The sequence below is a fragment of the Callionymus lyra genome, chromosome 11 (genome assembly GCF_982586985.1).
Source record: "Callionymus lyra chromosome 11, fCalLyr1.hap1.1, whole genome shotgun sequence".
In the NCBI taxonomy this organism is placed as follows: Eukaryota; Metazoa; Chordata; class Actinopteri; order Syngnathiformes; family Callionymidae; genus Callionymus; species Callionymus lyra.
Window position 1 is genome coordinate 24,849,222 of NC_141828.1, and position 22,644 is coordinate 24,871,865.

At 38.6% G+C, this 22,644-nt stretch overlaps 2 protein-coding genes across 6 annotated transcripts in view; one reads left to right on the top strand and one right to left on the bottom strand.

Annotated features, from left to right (window-relative positions):
* Positions 1-290: 290 nt before the first annotated feature.
* Positions 291-4,712, top strand: cox15 (cytochrome c oxidase assembly factor COX15). Its single transcript, XM_087801977.1, has 9 exons — positions 291-447; positions 1,583-1,764; positions 1,828-1,950; positions 2,014-2,200; positions 2,280-2,447; positions 3,090-3,171; positions 3,947-4,101; positions 4,170-4,283; positions 4,345-4,712. The coding sequence occupies exons 1-9, from the start codon at positions 373-375 to the stop codon at positions 4,474-4,476; spliced, it is 1,218 nt and encodes a 405-aa protein (XP_087658103.1). The 5' UTR covers positions 291-372; the 3' UTR covers positions 4,477-4,712.
* A 51-nt stretch (positions 4,713-4,763) lies between these two features.
* The window catches only part of LOC148069709 (A-type potassium channel modulatory protein KCNIP2), a 111,017-nt gene continuing 93,136 nt past the window's right edge, over positions 4,764-22,644 (bottom strand). For 2 of the 5 annotated variants that reach the window (XM_087801988.1, XM_087801987.1), the window contains exons 2-8: positions 8,800-8,924; positions 8,668-8,737; positions 8,498-8,568; positions 8,321-8,428; positions 6,652-6,756; positions 6,522-6,584; positions 4,764-6,462 (exon numbers count right to left, since the gene is read on the bottom strand). In XM_087801988.1, coding sequence (XP_087658114.1) covers positions 6,415-6,462; positions 6,522-6,584; positions 6,652-6,756; positions 8,321-8,428; positions 8,498-8,568; positions 8,668-8,737; positions 8,800-8,924 — 590 coding nt within the window. In that variant the 3' untranslated portion in view covers positions 4,764-6,414. Of the gene's footprint in view, positions 6,463-6,521; positions 6,585-6,651; positions 6,757-8,320; positions 8,429-8,497; positions 8,569-8,667; positions 8,738-8,799; positions 8,925-10,370; positions 10,474-18,633; positions 19,117-22,644 lie in introns of those variants that run through there. The other 3 variants (XM_087801984.1, XM_087801985.1, XM_087801986.1) reach the window with 3 other exon arrangements.

The window sequence follows — 22,644 nt, forward strand, 5'->3', positions numbered from 1 at the left end:
CCTTTTGACATAAATATGAGTTTTTTATACAGTTGTTTTATAAATATGTTGAATTTTTATAAATCTCCTCCCGTCTGGGATACGCGTTATATTATCAAACGTAATGAGCAAACCTGACGTAATGCGAATTATGAAATGTCGTATATAATTTCTTATATATAAATATTTTCAAATAATAAATAATTATTTCTGAAATGATCACCCGCCTGAATTCGCGTGTTTGTTTAAAAAATAAAAATGTTTTACCGCTCGAGTGGACGTGACGTCAGGGGTCAGAGTTGAGGCTCATGGCGGCGCCGGTGTGATGCTGCAGCTCGTTATCCAACAAACCTCACTTACATCACAACACCCTTGTAGCTCAGCTCAGCCAACATGCTGCTGTCTTCTCTCCGGACGACGCTTTTCTGTGGGTGCAGGAATGTTGCCTCGGGATTGAAACCAAGACATGTGAGTGTTTGAAGCTAACGGCTAACATCGATCAGTATTAAAGGTCAATGGCTGTTTATTACTTAATGTCTGCGATTATAATGTTTTTTTGTTGGTCATAATTGATGGTATCTGTGATGTCTCGTTCGATTATCAATTTTGATCTTATTAATGTTCACTGTGATGGACTGGACACCTGTCTAGAACCTGCCTCCCACCCTGAGTAGCTGGGATCCGCTCAAGTCTGACACCTTCCAAGAAATGAACGGATCATTAAATAAATGCATGTTCAGTCTCATGCATCGACAGTTATTTAAGGTCACTCTAAGGACATTAAAATGAGAAACAAAAGTTATAATATGTTAGATACATGTTGTATCTAAATTATGTTTAAAATTCGATGTATATTTGCAGTTAAAAAAGTTTAGAATTTTTTTTGCCTTATATAGTTGGATAACACTGTGTAGAGTAGACAGTGGGGTGATGAGTTCGAGTTCAACAGGCTGGTCGAAGAAGCTGAAAATAGATTAACGATCCTAACGTAGAAATATTACATCATTTTTTTGATATTGTTCTTTATTTACGCACCATTATTACACATTCATTGTTCCTAAATGTGCTGCAAAACAAATAATTAAATAAATAATAATAATAATAATAATAATAATAATAAATAAAGTGAACCACCATCCTAACGTATAGTTCCCAATATTTCAAATAATCTTCACAGTGTTTGGATTTTTTTTTTAATCTTTTATATTTAAAATAAATGTCATGTGATTTGGCAACAGAATACAAGGACAATGATATATTGTGATACTGTAGGAACAAGGACATATTTGTAGTATTGTCGAGTACTTGACTCTGGTTATATATGTTATATGTTCAAACATCTGCTATAAAAGCTGCTGGAGCCGACTGTATCCTCTCGTCCTCAGTCATCGCTGGGATGTTACAGGATTTCATTGTTCATTTTGCCATGATGGACATAAAAGCTGCTGCCATTAACAAACACTTGATTGAAATACAAAGTATAATAAAACTATGATAGAGAAATAAAACAAATTTGTATCGAAACATCATCTTGGGAAAAAAAAGGCAATATTTAATTGTATCAAAATGGACCCTTACTACTGTTTAATATCTTTCCTGCTAGCAAACGCCGCAGCTTAAACAATGGCTTGTGAGGAGAACCCAGAGCACCATCACTGCCGAGGTCGGAGCGTCCTCTACTGCAGTCTCCGTCCCAAACGCAGCCACAAACCGCACGTTGGGCCGCTGGTTGCTCGGCTGCAGCGGACTCGTGGTCGGTGCCGTCGTCCTGGGAGGAGTCACAAGGTAAATGGCGTCCAAGTTTGTTCATGTTGAAGCTCTTTGATCGACTTTAACGTTTGATATCAGATTGACAGAATCGGGTCTCTCCATGGTGGACTGGCATCTGGTCCGAGAAATGAAGCCTCCGCAGTCGCAGGACGAGTGGGAGGCTGAGTTTTCCAAATACCAACAGTTTCCCGAGTTCAAGATGTGAGTTTTTGGATAATTAACCTTAAATCCATTAATGTTTGAACATGGTTTTGATGTTTTTAGAATGAATCGCGACATGACGCTGCCGGAGTTCAAGTTTATCTTCTACATGGAGTGGGGTCACCGTATGTGGGGCAGACTGGTCGGCCTGGCCTACATCCTCCCCACCATGTACTTCTGGAAGAAAGGCTACTTCACTCGCTCCATGAAGGGAAAAGTCCTGGGATTATGTGGGTTTGTCTTCTTCCAGGTGAGCACTATAATGCCCAGCTAGCAAGGGCGACAAGTCGTGAGCCGGTGTTCATGTTGTCCTGGTGTCTCTTCTATAGGGGTTACTGGGGTGGTACATGGTGAAAAGTGGTCTGGAGGAGAGGCCGGAGTCGCATGACGTGCCTCGGGTCAGCCAGTATCGTTTGAGCGCTCACCTCGGATCTGCCTTGTTGCTCTACTGCGCCAGCTTGTGGACGGGGCTGACGCTGCTGCTGCCTGCCCACAAGGTGGCGCCTTCCTCATTTTTTATCAATATAAGCCAAGTGATTAATATAAGATTAATCCACAGTTAGAGTAAAACTGGTGTTGTATGAAAGTTAATTTGAGCATCAAAGAATGAAAAAAACATTACAAAAATTAGACTTCATGTTTCCAGACTCCTTGTGATTGTGTTTGTCACCCCTGACTTAAATGAAAAATTAATGCGTCTACTGACTCCTTCAAGAAACATCTTAAGACTTTTTTATTTGTTCAGGCTTTTCGTTGATTTTCTGGATCTCCTGTGTTGTTATCAGTGTTATCTTGACCTTTAAAATATATACTTTATTGAATATTGTTTTGATTGTTTAAGCGCTTTGTGACCCTGGTCTGGATAGCACTATATAAATACAAATTACTTACTTACAATTTAGTATTAAGGTCAGAAACAGGAAGTAGAATTAGAATCATATTCCATCACTTTGCTAGTATAATCCATTCCTTCTTCTATAACTTTCAAATTCTGGATTATGGTGTAAAAATACTTGCTTTAAATTGTCCTTTTTAAATATTTTTTTTATTTTATTATTTCTCTCCATGTAATTCCAAGTTTTAAAAACAGAAAAACTCTTTCCTTTTTCCCCCCTGACAGTATTGTTTGTGGTTGACAGTTGGCAGAGACAAGACGCCTGCAGCAGCTCCGGAGGTTTGCTAAAGGGACCGGTGGCCTCGTCTTCCTCACCGCTCTCTCAGGTACAGGCTCCCAGAGCATGTCAAACTCAATCCGTGCCACCAAGTCAGTGAACAGAGCTCATCCATGTCAATTAGGAGTGTGTATAGGCAAGAATCTGGCGATACGCGTCATGATACAAGGGCAACGATACAGTATATTGTGACATTTATTAAAAGAACAAGGATATATTTGTAGTATTGTCGAGTACTTGTATATTTGTAGTATTGTCGAGTACTTGGTGTTGCAGAATTTACAGACCACATGACTCTTGATGAAGTCGTAACTGCCTTCACTTGTTTTGAAACCAAAATATAAGTTGGACTGTATCCTCTGGTCCTCAGTCATTGCTGGGATCTTGCAGAGTTTCATTGTGCCTATAACTGCAGAGAATATGACTGTTAAATTACAACACAAAAATAAACAGACGCTGTGAATATGTGCTGTTAATTCTAAATAGAAATATAAAATGATTATGTTTTATACACACTTTATTTAAGTAGAAACTATAATCCTTAAAAGGAAATGATTTATCTATTTAAAAAAAAAATCAATACTTTTAAATATCTATCCAGTATCTGTCTATTATTGAGGAGACGGAGAAAAAAATCAGAGATAATAAAGATAAATTGAGCTCAAAGAATAAAAAGATAATACCAAAATCATTCTCATACATTTGTTAGTTAAAGTCTTTTTATATTTACCTGGTAAAAGAATCTGACCCCTTATGTCGACAGACTTTGACACGCCTGTCATAGAGAAATCATGCGAGACACAAAGAAAGTTGTTCTCTTTCAGGTGCTTTTGTTGCCGGGTTAGATGCCGGTCTGGTCTACAACTCCTTCCCAAAGATGGGAGAACGATGGATCCCTGATGACCTTCTGGCCTTTTCACCCACTTTACACAACTTCTTTGAAAATCCCACCACGGTGCAGTTCGATCACAGAATTCTGGTGCGTCAAAACTTCACCGATAGATCAAAAGTTGGATTCTATCAAATGTTTGTGGCGCTGGTTTGCAGGCGGTGTCGTCTCTGACGGCCATCACTGGTCTCTACATGTTCTCTCGGAGGATGATGCTGCCCAGGAGAGCCAAAGTCGCCATCAGCCTCCTGACAGCGATGGCGTACACACAGGTAGAGGCTCCTCAGGTCCGCCTGGTAAGTCCTGAGACTAACGGTTGTGGTCCGTCCTCAGGTGGCGCTCGGCATCAGCACATTACTGCTGTACGTGCCCACGCCGCTCGCAGCCATACACCAGTCCGGCTCCGTCGCACTTCTCACCTTCGCCATATGGGTTCTCGCAGAACTCCGGAGGATGCCCAAGTAACCATCTGCTTCTTCACAAATTCAACAGACTCTCTGATCCAACAAATCAAATAATGAGGACCAAAACATCAATTGTTTTATCTCGTCCGAGACAAAATAAGTGGAAATTAAACGACAAATCAAACAAATTATGTTCAAACAACTTACCTGTGACCACCACTGCCTGCTTGTTGAATCTATTTATGTATATTGAACATTTTATTTGCTTAGAAATAAACCGATTATTTCATAATCAAAGTGTTTTGGAGTCATTTCTGCATAGTAACTGTGACTTTATTGTCTCTGTACAAAATATACACATGTCAATTTGAATGCAACCAGCTGAAGCTAGCTCGCTAACTAGACGTCAGTACAACAGATTAGTAGTTTCTATTGTTCTAGTACATGCGGGGAGAGACTTTAGCTTGTGGCCACAACTTGGAGCATCGGTAGCGACAAGAGACAATCAGAGTCACATGATCCTCACAAGTGGAAAATAAAGAACTGCTGCTTCATGACGAACGTTATTGCTGTTCAATACCAAATGATATCAAAAGCCAAACTACTAGATCAGGAGCAAAACCTTCAAAATAAAAGCAGCAGCAGAATAACTGAACTAATATCTCAACAGCACTTCTTCTGTCTCTGATTAGCTCCTGTTCTGTTTTTTAATCTTCCTTCTCTTTGGTGTCAAAATCAACAGGTTGGATGTAAATAATGGACAAAAAAAAAAAAAACAACACACCAATAATGATTTTAAGTTGATCTTCTACAACCATGTGACGCATTAGCAAACAGCTTGGAGGTCAATTACTGAAACTCTAACTACAGTAACTGCTAAAGAAGAATCTTTCACTATTTATTTTGTTTTAAAAACAACATTCTGTTTGCATTTAATCTTACTCGAATACTTAACTATACAGAAGTTTTCAAGTTCTTATCGTAACAGTATAAATGATTACCATTTCCTGTGCTTTCAAATGAAGACGAAACTTTTTCAATTTTTTATAAATACCATATTTTGCTCATCATTCTTTAACATGTTATACATATTGTATATGATTTATATATATTATCAGATATTTGTGGATATGCATCTTTATAGTGAATCGGTTCAATTTCAAGTTTTCTAAAAACAGAATTGTGAAGCTGCTGCTAATAAACAAAATAGCATGTTGTCCATTGAGCTCATTTTAATTCAACAAATAAATGTAAAATGATAACAGCCAATAAAATACATTAAAAATTCCGGTGGGAATTGGCTGCGTGTTGGAGATGTAACATAACTAAAGTTTATTTCTGCTTCTTTGTTGCTCTTGATAGTTATAAATCTAATTTTCAATGACATTTCTGATGAATGATTGATTATTTTGGAAAGGGAATGGACGACAACTCTTCCTATCACGCACACGCACACACATACACACAGACAGAGGGTGAGGCACCTGTGAATGTCCGGGAGCAGGTGAGCAGACTTTGGAGCGTTTCTAAGTACATAATGAATATTAGTGACATCATGCGTATCGTTAAAAAATAACACCTGGAAAACTAACTAATCGTCCATTTTTCCGTCTCTCTGTGAATGTCTCATCTGTCCACTAGGTGGTGGTGATGATCCGGGTCCGTACATGCACCGAGGCTGAACCAAAAGTCATGAGGATAAAACAGGTAGTCGTCTGCAAAGAAAGAAGCCAGTGTGGATATGAGCTGACGTGTCTCCAGCAGGATCGGGAAGTAAATCAAAGTAGGTGCCGATGTCATCCGCCGGCTGCTTCTCAGGGAAAAACATCTCTGTGAGGAAGTCTCTACTCGGACTGGAAAAAATTGTTGCTCGGAGCTCCACTATGGATAAAAGAAGTGGAAGTTTCTGCCTCTGGTTTCCACCTCAGAAGGAAGAAGTCCTTCAACATGCATACACACACACACACCATGACTCCACCCTGGCCTGAGATTTCTCCTCTCAGATGACGTTGTCAAACAGCTGCATGGACTGCATGATGCTCTCGTCCTGCAAGAGAAGAGCAACACGCTAACATCGACACCCTCTGACACTGAACTGACTCTCACCTTCTTGCAGGACTCGATGAACTCCTCTATAGTGACCACACCGTCGTTATTTCTGTCCATTTTCTGCAAGAAAATCGAGGTCAATTGTTTTGTCTGAGAGGTTTGCAACCAACATGAAAGGAAAGAGGACCTGAAAGAAGCTCTCAACATGTTCCCTCGGAGCGTCGTCTTGCATAGTGGGGTACGTGTACTTTCCCATCATGTCGTAGATGGACTTCATGATGTCCAGCATTTCCTGCGTAATAAAAACATAACAAATATTTGAGTAGTTCACTTATAATTTTTTTCATACATTTAAGTTATTATTATTGTTAGTTTGTATGTTTATTTGGAATGTTGAAATATATAATTTAGTGCCAAATGTATAAATTTCGATTTTTTTAAATTCATTTATTAATTCATTTTTTTACCCAATAGGATTCTTTTTCCAAAAAGTCTTGGCTAAATGTGTTGTGAAAATAAATTGAAAAAAAAAAACGTAAATATGAAACTGCACATTTAAGATCCAACTGCCTTCTTTTTTTGTCATGTCTGTATTTTTAAAAATATCAAAAGTATTAAAAAGAAACAGCTGTGTTACAAAAGGACTAAAATCACAGCTCTGAAATGATGAAAAAATCCTTCTTACACTTGAACACAAGCAAAGGACAATGTTTTAACAACAAAATAATATCATCAAGGTTCAAATGTTGTGTCTATTAATTAACTTTTATTTCATTATTCCATTCCTTGAAGTAGTTTGTAGTAGTTGTATTCCTACCTATTGAAATAGGGTTTAATGATTTGTATTTTTATTCTACTGATTCACTAGGTATTCCATTTTATACTATTATATTTCGTTTTACATGATCTATGTACATATATATAAGGTTCTATTTTTGTTTTCTATTTAACCATCAACTCTTTATTCCACCTTAACTAAGAATTCAGAACTTTATATTGTCCTTATTTCCAGTAGCTAGAAAAAATGTTTCCTTTACATTTTGTCTTTATATTAAAACAAAATAATAAAAATATAAGCAATAAATACAACAGTTTGATATTAATAACATTTCATTACCTTCCTAGTAAGCAGGTAACAACACAATAACCAATACTAGTAATAAATGACGTTGAAACCGACTTAAAACAGTTTCAAACGTTAAACATTCCTACACTTGAACACAGCACAAACTACAAATTGAAATGTTAGAAATAATAATACCATTAAGGTTTGAATGTAGCGTCTATTCAAAAAAACTTCATTTCACTTTATTTCGCCGTAGGTAAGGATTCAAGAATTGTTATTGTCATTCTATTTTGTCACAAGGAATCACATTTTATACCATTTTGTTTTAATTTAATAAAAAAAAATAGAATATATAAGCAATAATAAAAAAGTTGGAAATTGTTTTAAAGCAATATGTAAAAAGTAAGAAATAAGTCATAAGAAATGTTGACTTTTATTCATTTTTGATGCAGATGGCCGTCAAAAAACTGTCCACTAGGTGCTCACAAAATCCACTCTTGTGTTGTTATTTCTCATAAGCCTGATTGTTAGAAACATTAACTGTTGGGATGAATAGTCTACACATACATTCTAAGAAGAATAAGTAAACATTTATATTTTATTCATCAAAGGAGGAAAGACATGAGGGGAGTTTGTGTGATGCAAAAAAGGAAAGAACGACAAGCAAATCTCATAATTGTTTGGTAAAAGTTCACGATCTTTAGCCGCCGTGGCGGCCATTTTGAAACACAGCCTCATGACACAACAACACGTGTGGACAGACCTTCAGAGACACACAAAAGTGTGTTACCTCTTTCGTGATGCAGCCGTCCTTGTTAAGGTCGTAGAGGTTGAACGCCCAGTTTAGCCGGTCATTAATCGTCCCTCTCAGAATGATAGACAGACCAAAGACAAAGTCCTGCTCAATAAGAGAAACAAGTTACCAGGTGACCTACTGTTGTTAACAACACAAGCAACACAAACTCACCTCAAAACTAACCGAGCCGTCCTTGTTTGTGTCGAAGGCTTCGAACAGGAAGTGTGCGTACATACTTGAGTCTGAAAAAGATTTACAGCTCAAGCTAACAACTAGCCAAGATAATCTCATAAACTAGCAGATTTAAACAAACACATTAAATATGTTTGTTTGAGACTCACCTCCCTGAGGAAAGAACTGGGAGTAAATGTTTTTAAAGTTCTCCTCGTTCACGACACCACTCGGACACTCCTGTGACACAAAAAATGTGGTTGTTTTTGTCGCCCATTAGAGATGATTAATGTCAGACGTACGTTTTTGAATCCTCTATAGAGGACCTGAAGCTCCTTCTTGTTGAATTTGGTCTGTTCTTGCAGCTTGTCCATGCTCTCCGGACGATGACACACGGTGGACAACTCAAAGTCATCTTCTACGCTGTCTGCATGAAGAAGAGACACGTCAGCAGCATGACTGAGCAACTTCACAAAGATGACGCTAACATTCCTGCCTTTTCTACTGTTGATACACATTTAAGAGCGAGGCAGACACAAGTAAACACATTCTAGAAATAGGTTTTGAAATAAAGTCACTCAAGATGACGTGCTAAACTTTAAATACAAAGCGAACATTCATAAGCCAGGCAGTATAAGAAAACTACAGTTTGAAGTTCAAGTAAAAGATGTTAAAGAGGCTGTGATATAATCATAATTATTCTTTCTCGGTTTTCATTTGACAGATTTTGAGTTAAACACTTACTATGCCAGACTCAAACCCTAATCCTAACCCTAACTGTACCTTCAAACCTAACCCTAACTCTAACCCTAACCTAAACATTAATCCTAACCCTAACTCTAACAGTATCACTAACCCTTACCCTAACACCAACCCTAACTCTAACTTCAAGCCTAACTCTAGCTCTAACTCTAACCCTAAACATTTATCTTATCCTAATCCTAACTTTAAAGATTTTACATAACTTTAATTAATTTAAAGTTAAAACTCCTACCTCTTACCATGATATTTTGCCTTTAAAATATTTTGAATTGGCAATTTTGTTGGGATTTGAAACGTAAAACACTAACATGACAATACAGGGATATGTTACTGGTGGTGATACTCTGGATTTCCATTTAGGATTTGTGGTTCTCTGTTGAGAGGGATTTGCATCAAAAACTACTCTTTAGAGTTCCACTAATAGAAAGATTTCAAACGTCAAAGTTGACCCAATGGATGAAATAAATCTACGACAATAAAATAGTTGTTTTTTTATTGGGGGTGAAAAGGAGCTGCTTGGCAGATGTCTGAGAGCTGTTGACTAGTTCAGTTTAATGAAGACATAAAACCACTTCAATAAATGGACTCTGCGAGGCTATTGAAAATAAACCGATATTTCTGGACATTTGTTGGCGACTCCTGATATCTTTACTCATCAATACATGTGAGAAAAGAGAGAAAAAGAAACGTAATCCAGGTATAAGTTCTCAGACTCAAAACTCCATAAAATAAATAAAAGCGACTGACGTTGGTTTGCCATGAAATCTATTTATGTTTGCTCTCACTACAGCAGAGCCACATAAACCAAACACTGATTTAATCTCCGGGATGAGATTTCAGAGGGAAGACAGAAGAAGTGAAGGAAGAAGCACATGAGTGTGAAACATTTTCTCCTGTGAATTCATGAAAGATGCATCTCACCATCAGTTTTAAAAAAAAACATCAAAAGGTTTCTACTTTCATGATCAGAGTTACACACTTCCACACTCAACAAACCGAAACTTCATCAGAGAAAGAGGGACGGGATCATGTGACCGTGTATGACATGTACTCGATGTGTCGGTCCCAAGACACATGGTTGTGTTGAGGTGTGTTGAGAGTGAGCGAGGACTTGCTTTCACTGACTGAAGGGGCAGCAGGGGGGTTGCAGCAGGACAGCAGCTTGAGGAAACGCTGCTTTATGGTTTTTTTGCTTTGGCTGGTTGAAGGATTACCTGCAATTACCAACCATGGCACAAGATTAGATACACACTGTTACACACTCTCTTACACACACTTTGTTACAAACTCTCTTACAGAGACACACATTTTGTTACATACATTCTTACAAACACACCGTGTTACACACTCTCTTAAGGACACAGTATTATACTCTCACTCTCACACACATACACCCGACATAGACTCACTCTCTCACAGTCACATACGCACACACAAACACAAACACACACACAGTGTCATTCACTCTCTCAATGACACATACAACACAGACACACATGGACTAACAGTGTCTTTCACTCACTTTCACATTAAAAACACACACACACACACACACACACACACACACACACACACACACACACACACACACACACACACACACACACACACACACACACACAAAACAAACACAACTTTAGCACCTAAGACACACAATCACAGACACACTAGCACTTACAGAACACAGTGTCACCCACTCTATCACAAACACACACATAAACACAAAAAAAGTTGTGTGCTGGCCCGGCCTGATGACTTTTTAAGATAAATCATGTCTTCCTCCTGTCACACGTCCTCGACCAATCATGGTCTTTCTCCTTTGACACACACTGGACCAATCATGATCTCCCTACTATCAACACACACCCTCGACCAATCATGGCTTTCTCCTATCACAAGTCCTCAACCAATCATGGTCTTTCTTCTATTAAACACACTGGACCAATCATGGTCTTTCTCCTATCACACTTCCTCGACCAATCATGGTCTTTCTCCTTTCACACACACTGGACCAATCATGGTCTTCCTCCTATCACATGTCCTCAACCAATCATGGTCTTCCTCATATTAAACGTCCTCGACCAATCATGGTCTTCCTCCTATCACATGTCCTCAACCAATCATGGTCTTCCTCCTGTCACATGTTCTTGACAAATCATGGTCTTCCTCCTGTCACACGTCATGGACCAATCATGGTCTTCCTTCTGTCACACATCATCGACCAATCATGGTCTTCCTCCTTTTACACACACTGGACCAATCATGTGCTGTGTCTCAAATCGCATACTAGCGTACTAAAAGTTAGTATTTTTAGTGCGTTAGTGCGTCTCAATTAGTCAATTAGTATGTGAAATTCAGTGCACCATGCACACTAAATTGGCGTACTAACACGCCCACAAAACTGAGCATGGTTCGATGGACACTAACCACCCTAAACAGCTGCCATCTTAGTGACGTTTTAAACGGAAGTTACGTCATATATAAATACATATATATTCATATACTTACAGGTGCATTTTCCGCAGCAGTAGAAGGATGAGACGTCTTCGCTGCTGATACCATTTTAAATATCTCGCGATTATTTAGATTCTCATATTTTTTCTTTATTTCTTTTTCCAAACTTGCAAAACCTGCTGCCAGCAGGTGTCGGCGATAGCGTTCAAACAGCTGGTTGCAACATCGTTAAATAGAAGTAGAAGAAGAAGCTGTCATGTGATTTCCTGTTAGTGTGTAGCAGCAGAGTTTGATTTGAGACGAACTATCTGTGGAGAATTTGCGTACTAGTTAGTACGTACACTAAACTGATCAGCATCGGTCTTCCTCCTATCACACGTCCTCGAACACTCCTGTGCTGTGTCTCAAATCGCATATTTCTCTTAGTATACTAGAAGTTAGCATGCATTAGGATAGTGTACGTACTAACTAGTACGCAAATTCTCGACAGATAGTATGTCTCAAATCAAACACTATCTCCAATACTAACCAGAAATGACGTGACAGCTTTTTCGTTCTGGAAAAGCGCTATATAAATACAAATTACTTTCTTACTTACTTACTATTTAACAATGTTTGCCACCAGCACGTTTTGCAAGTTTAGAAGAAGAAATTAAGAAAAAATATGACAAATGAAATATTTGCAAGATATTTACACCGGTATCAGCACCGAAGACGTCTCATCCTTCTACTGTTGGCTGAAAATGCACCTGTAGGTATATGAATATATATATGCATACATATAACTTCCGTTTACAACATCAACGTCACTGAGATGGCAGCCGTTTATGGTAGATAGTGTCCATCAAACCATACTCAGTTTTGTGGACGTTTTAGTACGCCAATTTAGTGTGCATGGTGCACTGAATTTCACATACTAAGAATTGAGACGCACTTACTGGTCTGGAAAAGCGCTATACAAATAAAAATTACTTACTTACTTACGCACTAAAAAAAACTTACTTTGAGTAAGGTAAGGTAAGGTAAAACTTTATTACGTACGCGAAGTATGCGAATTTGAGACTCTTTCTCCATTAACACACTGCTAATAATTTGTTTTTGTAAATATATTGTTCCAAGTCCAGTTGCATCAGAAGGGATAACTTCTGTCAAATTAGTTTAATTTCTAAGAAGGTTTTATTTAAAAATCTATTACTGAGGTAGTATCAACAATCAACTGTCATTTGTTAGCTGCACTTCTTATTACATTGCAGTGATCCTAATCATAATTGTGACATTATCCTCAGCATACCTTTCATATTTGTTTCATCTATCACTTCAAAATGTTTTTTTATATAGTAAAATAATCCTTCTAATAATGTCTGTCTATCTGGTCTGAGGTTTGGCAAACCACGTGAAACAAGCTTGACAAATGAGCGATTTACGATGACTTTTATAGTGTAAACACAGCATTCCTCTATAGACGTAATGCACTGTAGGAGCGAGTGACACTGTACCAAGATGGTCGCCCTGTATACAGCAGTCGATGCGGTGTCTAAGTATATATGTCTATGGGACCAATCTTGGTCTTTCCCCTTTTACACACACTGGACCACGTCCTTGACCAATCATGGGGTGTATCCCAAAATCGTGCACTGCATTTACACTTAATATTTTGAGTGCATACGTGTATAACACTCAATTTTCTGGCCATTCGAGTGCGCCAATTGAGTGCTCATTGCGCACTACATTTTTGCAGACTAATAATTTGAGTGCACTTGTGCACAAAAGTGAAGTATTGCAGAAGTGCACGATTTGGGACACAGCCATAGTTTTTCTTCTATCAAACGTCCTCGACCAATCATTGTCTTCTCCTATCATCACATGTCCTCAGTCACATTATCAATCAACCTCTTTGACCTGCATCATTCACATTCACTTTACATATCCAAAAATGTATTTGTTCACTTTTTCACAGGATTATATGAGGAAGAAACTGAAAACTATTTTGTCAGGAAATCTAAAATAAAATATTTCAAATATAAATGGTCTTATTTTTATATATTTTTTCACTGAACAATAGTGTCACAAGTTACTGCTGACATTGTACCTGAACGTTAATAATTGACGATAGATTACATATTATGACAGACATGTTTCTAACTTATGTTCACTCACAACATGATCTCCTCCACATCAACCCTCGTGGTAGTATTTTAGTGAACCCATGAAGAGACTCACACATAGACCAGCCGACCTCTGCTGCCTCTCTGTTTCCATGACAATAGTTTTCTCACCCCCATCGGCAGGACCCGAGTGGTCTCTGGATGAAGGCCGGGACGGAAACAAACAGGAACCAGAAGCCTGTGATGTGTCCCTGAGCAGCAGCCGGCCTGAGAGACCCTGACTCTGGACGTGAGCAGGACGTCACACACGGAAAGCAAATGAACGTCAAGACACATGAAGTGTGGGAAGAAAAGGTGTTTTCAGAGGAGGAACCAACAGCAGGATAAGTTAGAACCTGCTGCAATAAATCACAGCTTCATTATCTTCACCAGCTATTGTTCAGACCAGGATTGGTTTTCCAACTAAACTTGAAGGTCGTTGATGAAACTTTAAGCATTAAAAGGTACAAACAACAAATGTCTGTTAAATTTACAACCCCTTCCAGTGATCTTCCACTAAAATAGAAAACAGCCATTGAACTGAAGGGGGTGTAAGAAAATACACAGTTAAATAACATTTTTCAACTATACTGTATTGATATTTATCAGCGCTGTGTTCATTGTTTATTTTAATATCTTTGTTTTTTCTTTTTTTTTCTTTCAAATAATAGTTTATTTTTAATCATAGTTATGATGTCAGCTGATTCGGGTAAATGACTGTTCTGGTTCTCTCAGATCTGTCGCCTTTGACACAGTTCCTCGGTAAAATCATTCAGAGATTTCCTGATGTTTCTTACCACATTTTCGCTGATGACATCCAGCTCTACTACTCATTTAATCCAACTGAGCCCCAGAGCCTGAACTGCTTTCCAAACAAGAAAGAGCTGTCTCGCCTGCAGTTAATACAAAAGTGAGAATTCTGACCCGCTCTAGTAGAAGAACTCACATTTCCCCGAACCGAAACCCCTGACTGCCAGCTTCTTTCAGGATCCAGAGTAGTACTCGACAATACTTCAAATGTATCCTTCTTCATACAGGTTCACAATAGATCGTATTGTTGACAAAAACTTTATGTACCTCTTATTAACAAAGGTTATGTCGTTTATCTTGCAAAAAAAACTTGTTGAAATATTTATGATGGCAACAAACTTCCAGACTCAGAGTGACAGAGTTACTGTCAAATATGAGATATAGTCTGTATTGTTATTATCAACGTGCTGCCGGATGTTCTGTATCTCCGTGGCGACAAAATAAATGTAAATTTAACAGAACGATCCGGCAAAACAAACATCTTGATTTCTCCACACAACCACTGAGCTCAGAGCCAAACAATCACAGTGTTATCATGTGTTGATGCGTCCATATCTTCACTTATCTGGGACACACGGCACATGAGTTATGAGGGCCTTGGTCAGAGGAACAAGCTCCGCTTCTCGACTACAAAGTGCTTCAACTGTCAGCCTGTATTCATGCGACCCTGAAGACTCGCAGTTTTTGCTGCTTTTAGGCAAATTAGGGTGTTTTTCTTTAAATGGAGGAATAATAGAGAAAAGGAAGGATTTTGCTCAGAGGATGAGATCATCGTCTCATAGGTAACCAGCTCTGCATGGGTTTTTATTGATGTGTCGAGCAGCGTGACATCATTATCCACTGCTCCTGATGACAATTATGAAATTAGTGTTTGATCATCTACCCTGTGGAGCATCGACAGGCCAAACAAACGATCTGGAAATCACACAAAGAGCTTCAAATGGACACAATGACGAGTCATAAATGAAAAATAGATTTTTTTTTTAAAACAAACACAGAAACTAACAGAAATACTTTTTCTTGATGAGCTGATGCTAACCCGGGAACAACACACATCATCATCAACTAAAGAACATGTTTCAAACTCAAGGCCCGCCAAGTCAAGCAATCGACAATACTACAAATATATCCTTGTTCCTACAGTATCACTATATATCATATCATTGCCCTTGTATCATGATACGTAACGTATCGATAGCTTCTTTCCAATACACACACTACATTTCCATACATTACAAGTTGGTGTTTGTTAACATTGTTCCGTTTTAACCCTAATAAAATACACACAAATATTCCTTTAATGCAATGTACCGTACAACAACATCAATTACCAGTACAAGTGAGATGAAGCAGAGAGCTGAGAGTTTTCTTATGGCTTCTTCTACAGGCGAGAAAAATGACAGAAAAAGATCATCAAAGTTAGATTACTGTACTGGGCCAAGGCCTGCGAGGCTGCCATGAATGGCATCAATCATCGACCCTCTAAAATGAACACCAGTTATTATTGTCTCAGATGAAGGATGCAGAAAATCAATGATCTATTCAGAGTCACTTTACGATTAAAAATATTGTAATTCTATCTTTAAAAGAAAGACAATATTTATGCTGACATTACCAGCTGACCAACGTCGGTCCAGACACAGCCGGACAGACTGTGGTGCACATTGTGTTTCTCAAGTAGGTCTCTTTAGAAGTTAAAAATACTTTCCGACAGAAAATCAGCAAAGGAAAATGGTAGAAACGTCATTGCCCAGTGAGTGTGCAGAGAGAGAAAGGAGTACACAGAGAGGCCCTCTCTGTCTCTAAATAACAAACACAACTGTCAAGATGATGGAGGAGTCAATGATGGGAGAACAAATCATTCTAGTTATTGTTTGCACTTGCTGAAAGATTCATCAACTTGTGTTTATGAAGTTAGAAGCCACTTTATATTTGTTTTACTTTATTCATAAGGATAGTGTATTTAGTTTAAGTCTCACCCAAACCTATAGACCAGGTTCAGTCCTACCAAGGCAGCTAAACAGTGGATCAAGGATCATTTTCAAATGTCGTTCAAAGGCTGTGAGGAAACATCTTGTCATCATAGATATTAAAACTAGTTTTAAAACCATTCTCTTGATTATTTATACCATTTTATGTTCTTACCAAAAAGATCTAGTTGCAAACGTAAACACAAATGGATGTTGAATTTAACTTCTTCTTTCTACAGCCATTATATAATGATAATAAAAGTCATCAAATGTAAGTGGATGTAATTTCCTGCTTACAAAGGGTAAGAGAAAGAGCAGAAGACTTATTTCTTTGAGTACCCAGAATTCATTTAATAAAAGTCAGGGGACACCCTGGAAAGGTAATCTCTAACAAATCTTAACCACCTACTGGGCAACCCATGTTCAGAGAATCTCGAGTTGATTTTGGAGTGTGGAAGCAAACTGGAGTGCCCAGAGTAAACATACATGGAGAACGTAAAAACTCCACAACAGGAAATGCAGAACAAAGGTGTTGAGGGGGAAGAATGAATCATAAAGCAGCTTTTATTTAGCAGCGAGTAGAATCAGATCTATGGAACAGTCAGTATACGAGGAGTGTGCTGTGCACGCGAGTATTTCTTTGTGATGTTATCTGATTTAATAAATATGACCAAAGGAGACACATATGAGTTTTCAGGCAAATCCTGCTTTCATTTCAGCACTGGATACAAGTCCAGAGAATAGAACTCTATGACCAAAACTGTTGCTTTTTCTTATCCACGTCTCTGACAGATGCCCAAGCTCCCTACTATCTACAAAGAATGAACCAAATCTGTCCTGCAGGCCGTTCACACTTTGACACTTATGTAGTTTAATCATACTGTATGTGTCAAACTTGTGGCTGAGGAGCCAAATCCAGCCCTTCAACTCAGTTTATGTTGCCCGCCAGATGGTTGTCTCAAAATCGAATTGTTCAGGTTGATGATCTATAAAGATAACAGTGTTTAAGATAAGATCCATATTTAAGAGAGAATTGTTTTGATGTCAGAAAAGATACAGAGACTTCCAGAAGAAGTAAAAGTTAGGTAGAAAGACTATGATATCCATAGAAGAAGGACAAACTGTTATAAACTAAATATACATTTTATTTGGACGACATCCTTGATCGGTAGAAGATTTGACACTTGAGTTTGACATATGTGATGTAGATCAATGCTCTGAGGACCAATACCAGTCCACACAGAAAAAAATAATAATTTCAATCATTTTTGTTATATTGATTATCACTGTCTGAAAGTTTTTGTTTTTTTAAATTGATCCTGATTTACAAAAATATTGTATTGTCTCTAAAGTAACTTTGGTCCTTGACTCTTGACACATCAAGATGCTTCTTTCAGTCAAGTTTACTCAAAAAATAAACGCATAAACTAGTTAATAGATCCAAAGACAGAACAGTCAATATAATGCGAACATTAAACCAGTTAGGGACCTTTATTGTAGATGATGTAGAATGATCATGCTTACAAGATATGAACCTTGCTGAACCCCTAATTTAAGGTGGACTAAAACTGAAACTTTGTCAAGACCTATTGACTGAACGTTAAGGAGCGTTGGTGTTCTGTGTTTCCTCCCACAGTCCAACAGTGATGGACCAGGGTCTTGACACCTGAAATCCAACCTTTTACCCAAATGTTCCAGCAAGTTAATATTGTTAGTGCTGAAGCTGAGGCGATTAACCTGTTCTATAGGAGGCTCTGAAAACTTTGCCCCGCAGTCCAACAATGAATCAACTTCCACCACGAGCAACGATCGCCTCGGCGAGGATTCCTGCCGTGGTGACAATGGGAAGAACTACCGCACCGTGGAAATGAAGCATCAATATGAACGTCATGAGTCAGGGCGTTCATTAAAGCGGCATGTTACCGCGGTCACCGAGACAACGGAAGAAGCAACATCTTGACTTGTTACTCTCTCATGCAGGCGCCGTTTCTCTTACCTGTCACAGAAATATCGATAAGCCCTAGAAAGTGCATCAGTTTCAGAGAGCTGCAGACCACCAGGAGGATGCCCACCGTCTGCAGCCCCTCCACTTCCCACTTATCCTTAAAGAACAGATGCATCCCTTCGTTCTAGTTCAGAAGCGGCAGTTTCTCCTTCTCCGGGGGGACAAACGACACCCCCTCCACAGCGCCGACCACAAAGCACACAGCCGTCGTCTCCTCCGTCGCGGGCTTAGTCTCCCTCCATCTGCCGATCCTCATCCATCCTGAGTCCACACGGCACCCCACCCGCCTGCCTTACTGAAGGTAGATTGTTATTCTCAGCATTCCCACGTTGAGGACGGTGAAAAGCGTGGGAGCGGGACCGTCTACTGCTGCTCCACCCCCCACCCCCCACCACCGTGTCTGAGCCTGCCAAACGCTTGTCGTGGTTCCAGGCGAAGTTTGGACAATTCACTGTGTGCCCTGGCAGGTTGTTTCCTGACCCTCTCTGCTGGAGCTCAAACTGTCCGATTCAACTCCCGTCTGTCCTTCGTCTCTGCCTCTCTGTCTCCCCCACTCACTGGTGTGTCCCTCCCCCGTTTTAATTGGGTCAGTGATGGGACAGAGGGAGGCAGGCGGAGATGGAGAGGGGAGGTGCCACTTGTGGAATGAAGGTAGTCGCTGACAGAGAGTGTTGCGACGGGAGCGATTCATTGTGATGAAAAGGGGGAGGCGGGGGAGAGATGCAGTCGGGAGTTATTGCAACATTAAAATTGCAAAAGGTGCTTTAATGAAGGGAGCGTGATGGATTGAAACTCAAACTATCATTTGCATACAGACCAAATAGAGACGTGTAATATTCACACTTTTGGCATGGAATCTTGAACTATAGAACTATTATAGAAGATAAATGTCTTCATAGAAGGTCAGAACGTGGCCATCTGAAGAAGACATGTTGAGTCTTGCACCAGAACCAGAGATACCAAGAGATCAGCCTGTAAAGTTTATATATAGAGAGAGTTACCTCGCTGTATGACAGTTCATTACATTTGTTTTGTGTCTGCAAATGTAATGGATTTTCTCCTATTTCGCACGATTACATGCCATGTAAATGTAAAACCTAGTGTTGAGAGTAACACGTTAATAAGTAATGTTTCCAGAAACTACGTTAGTTTTTCACCATAACAAATACTGTAACAAGTTCATTTGTAAATGACAGTAATGTGTTAATCTTTACTGTGATTTCGTGATTTCAACTTGCTCATTACTCGTTACTTCACGCAAAAACATTCAGTTCCCTCGGGTCACTTGGTGGAGCCAAAGAGAGTTAATTTTAAAGGTGCTTCAAGACTTCAGATTTCCTCTTCTGAATTAATTGGTTTTACAATATAGTATTCATATTAATACACAATGATAGATAGTTAGAACTGTATTTTATTACTACTTTAAAATAAATTAACAATTGATACATGGATGAGTTAAACTGGAACAAACAAGAACTTTGACTGCGACTCTTTCTCACACGACTATAATGCAGTCGACGACAATGGGACTGCTGTGATGCGTTCAAGAACGTATGCTATTTTGAATCTTAATGCGAAACACTGTATAACTTAACGCTTCAAAATTAACAAACAGAAAACATGGACTTTCTATTACTTTGTGTGCAAAAGTTGCATAAACATCACTGTCCCTTGGAGGTGGAGACTTCAGGGAATGATGACACATGGTGAAAAACATTCATGATTGACCAATGACAGCAGAGTGGGTGTGGTTATGGTAAACAAGATTTTTTTCTCCAAAAAAAGGGGTCTAGACGGGGCTTAAGATCATTTTATAATTTAAATATTTCGAAGAAAAGAGAGTTTTGTACAAACAGACACATACTGATGATACAATAGAGTCCAACATCTATTTAAGACTGTTGTGTCGTAAAGGGTTATTGGTCCAAGATCACTGACATCAACCTCTTGGTTCCTTCTTCAATAAGACACACTTAAATCAATACATTATCGGCCTGTTGAAACTCTCCAAAAATAGGTGATCAGCCACAAGAGTAACGATCAGTGCACCCTTGATTTATTTTCTTTTTTTCATTTGTATTTGTTTATCTTTTTTATTGTTTTTCAGTTATTGTTTTTATTTACCATTTTTCAGAATTAATTAGTCCCAGCATCCAACCTTTCACTGGCAAATTTGCCTTTCTCCCTCTCATACAAAACGTACTTTTCCTTGTAACTTGTTACTTTGAAAGTAACAAGTATCTTAGTATCTTAGTTTCTTTTGAAAGAAGTAACTAGGAACTGTAACTAAGGTACTATTTTAAAATGATTGCTCAACACTGATAATATTACATGGTACTGGCTAACGCACGAGTTGTACCTGGTACTGATGTCAGTTGCGGCTGGCCCATAGAGGGTGCTGGGGTGCCGCCCTCTCACTGATTTGGCATTTTTTTCTTCACTTTTTCATTTCTTTATCTTTTTTAATTTACTTTAATTAAAAATGTTTATTAAAATGTATCCTTTTTAATTTTTACAATAAACATTTATCATTTTGTATGTGTGTAGAAGTCTTCACATTGATAAAGTATATTTGCATTAATATAAGTTCTGATTATAATCTTGGTTAGTGCCGTCATATTCAGTCTATCTGGGCGTCACAAGTGTTTTTGTAACTCATACACACCGCCAAAGTAACAGAGAAGGCCCTGTCAGTTGAAATACATAACGGTAAACTGTCACACTGTCAATAACTCAATTAGCTTACTTGGTAATGCGCACAGTTTCTTTCTTTGAGGACGCAAGTTTTCGCCAGTTCGATTATGAATTTCTTTCAATTTTTTAAATTTATTATTATTTATTATTTGCTCTGTTTTTGATACGTTTGTAGAACATATTACTGATTTCCTGGTGCAGAGGACAGGTTGTTAATAGTTTTGCTTTAGTTTTTAAATAATTTAGCTTATTCTGTATGATGTATGTTATAGTATAATTAAAATGTGTTTTCATTTGTATTGGAACAAGGAGCGTAAAAAACATGTATTATTCATCACTAGCTGTCAGTGTTCATTTCTACATGAAATTAATGTAATTAATATTGTCTAAGTTTAATATAAGACTATTTTCAACTAATTCTTTCAATGGTATAGGAGGGGAAATGTACTGGAAAAGACCCCCACCTGGAATATTTTTTAACAGCCGCCACTGTGAGATGTATTGTGATACCACAGGCACAAGAATATATTTCTCCTAATCTTTCATAACTGTTTTCATTTTTTAATTGTCCAAGATTCAGCTTTAATCCCCTAATCCTCTGCCATTGCCAGGATCTCGCTGTGAATATTTGCATTATAATTGTAAATTAAAAGTGAAATTATTTCATCATAAACACTTTATTAAATAACTAGAGCGTTCATGGATGACATCACAATAACAACCGTTATCCACGTCCAAGCAACATGGGTACTAGAAACTTTGGGCAGTGTTGCCTCGTGGGCAGGGATGCTGTTCAAGGCCAGGAAGTGCAGACGCTGGATTAGCAAGTTCTGTCCTCAAGTCCAGGGTGAGGCCATTCCATCCGTCAAGGACAGTCCGATAAAGTATCTGGGGAAAAGGTTCAATGCATCGCTGACAGATGGCACCAACGTTGCTGAGGCTATGAAGCAGACTGAGGAGTGGTTGAAGAAGATTTACAAATCTTTACCCCCAGGCAACTTCAAGACCTGGCTATACCAACATGGTCTGCCTATGAGTTCCCTATGACTGCTGTGGAGGTCATTGAGAGGAAGGCAAACAAACACCTAAGAAGATAGCTGGGCATTCCCCCAAGTTTCTCTTCAGTGTGCCTCTACATCCGATCTGGGCAGCTGCAATCACAGTCGTGGAGGAGTACAAGATGGCGAAGTGCAGAGTTGTACTTAGCCTGAGAGATTCCAATGATGAACTGGTAAAACAAGCAGGTGTTACAACCAGGTGCCTGGAGCAGGCAGTGAGCTCACTAAAGCTGCAAGACATCATCGACAA

What these genes read in the sequence shown, in the direction of transcription:
- cox15 (XM_087801977.1), top strand. Translation starts at nt 373, where the DNA reads ATGCTGCTGTCTTCTCTCCGGACGACGCTTTTCTGTGGGTGCAGGAAT. An exon ending in GTCCTGGGAGGAGTCACAAG is followed by an intron (nt 1,765 to 1,827) that starts GTAAATGGCGTC and finishes GTTTGATATCAG; the next exon opens with ATTGACAGAATCGGGTCTCT. An exon ending in GTGGGTTTGTCTTCTTCCAG is followed by an intron (nt 2,201 to 2,279) that starts GTGAGCACTATA and finishes TCTCTTCTATAG; the next exon opens with GGGTTACTGGGGTGGTACAT.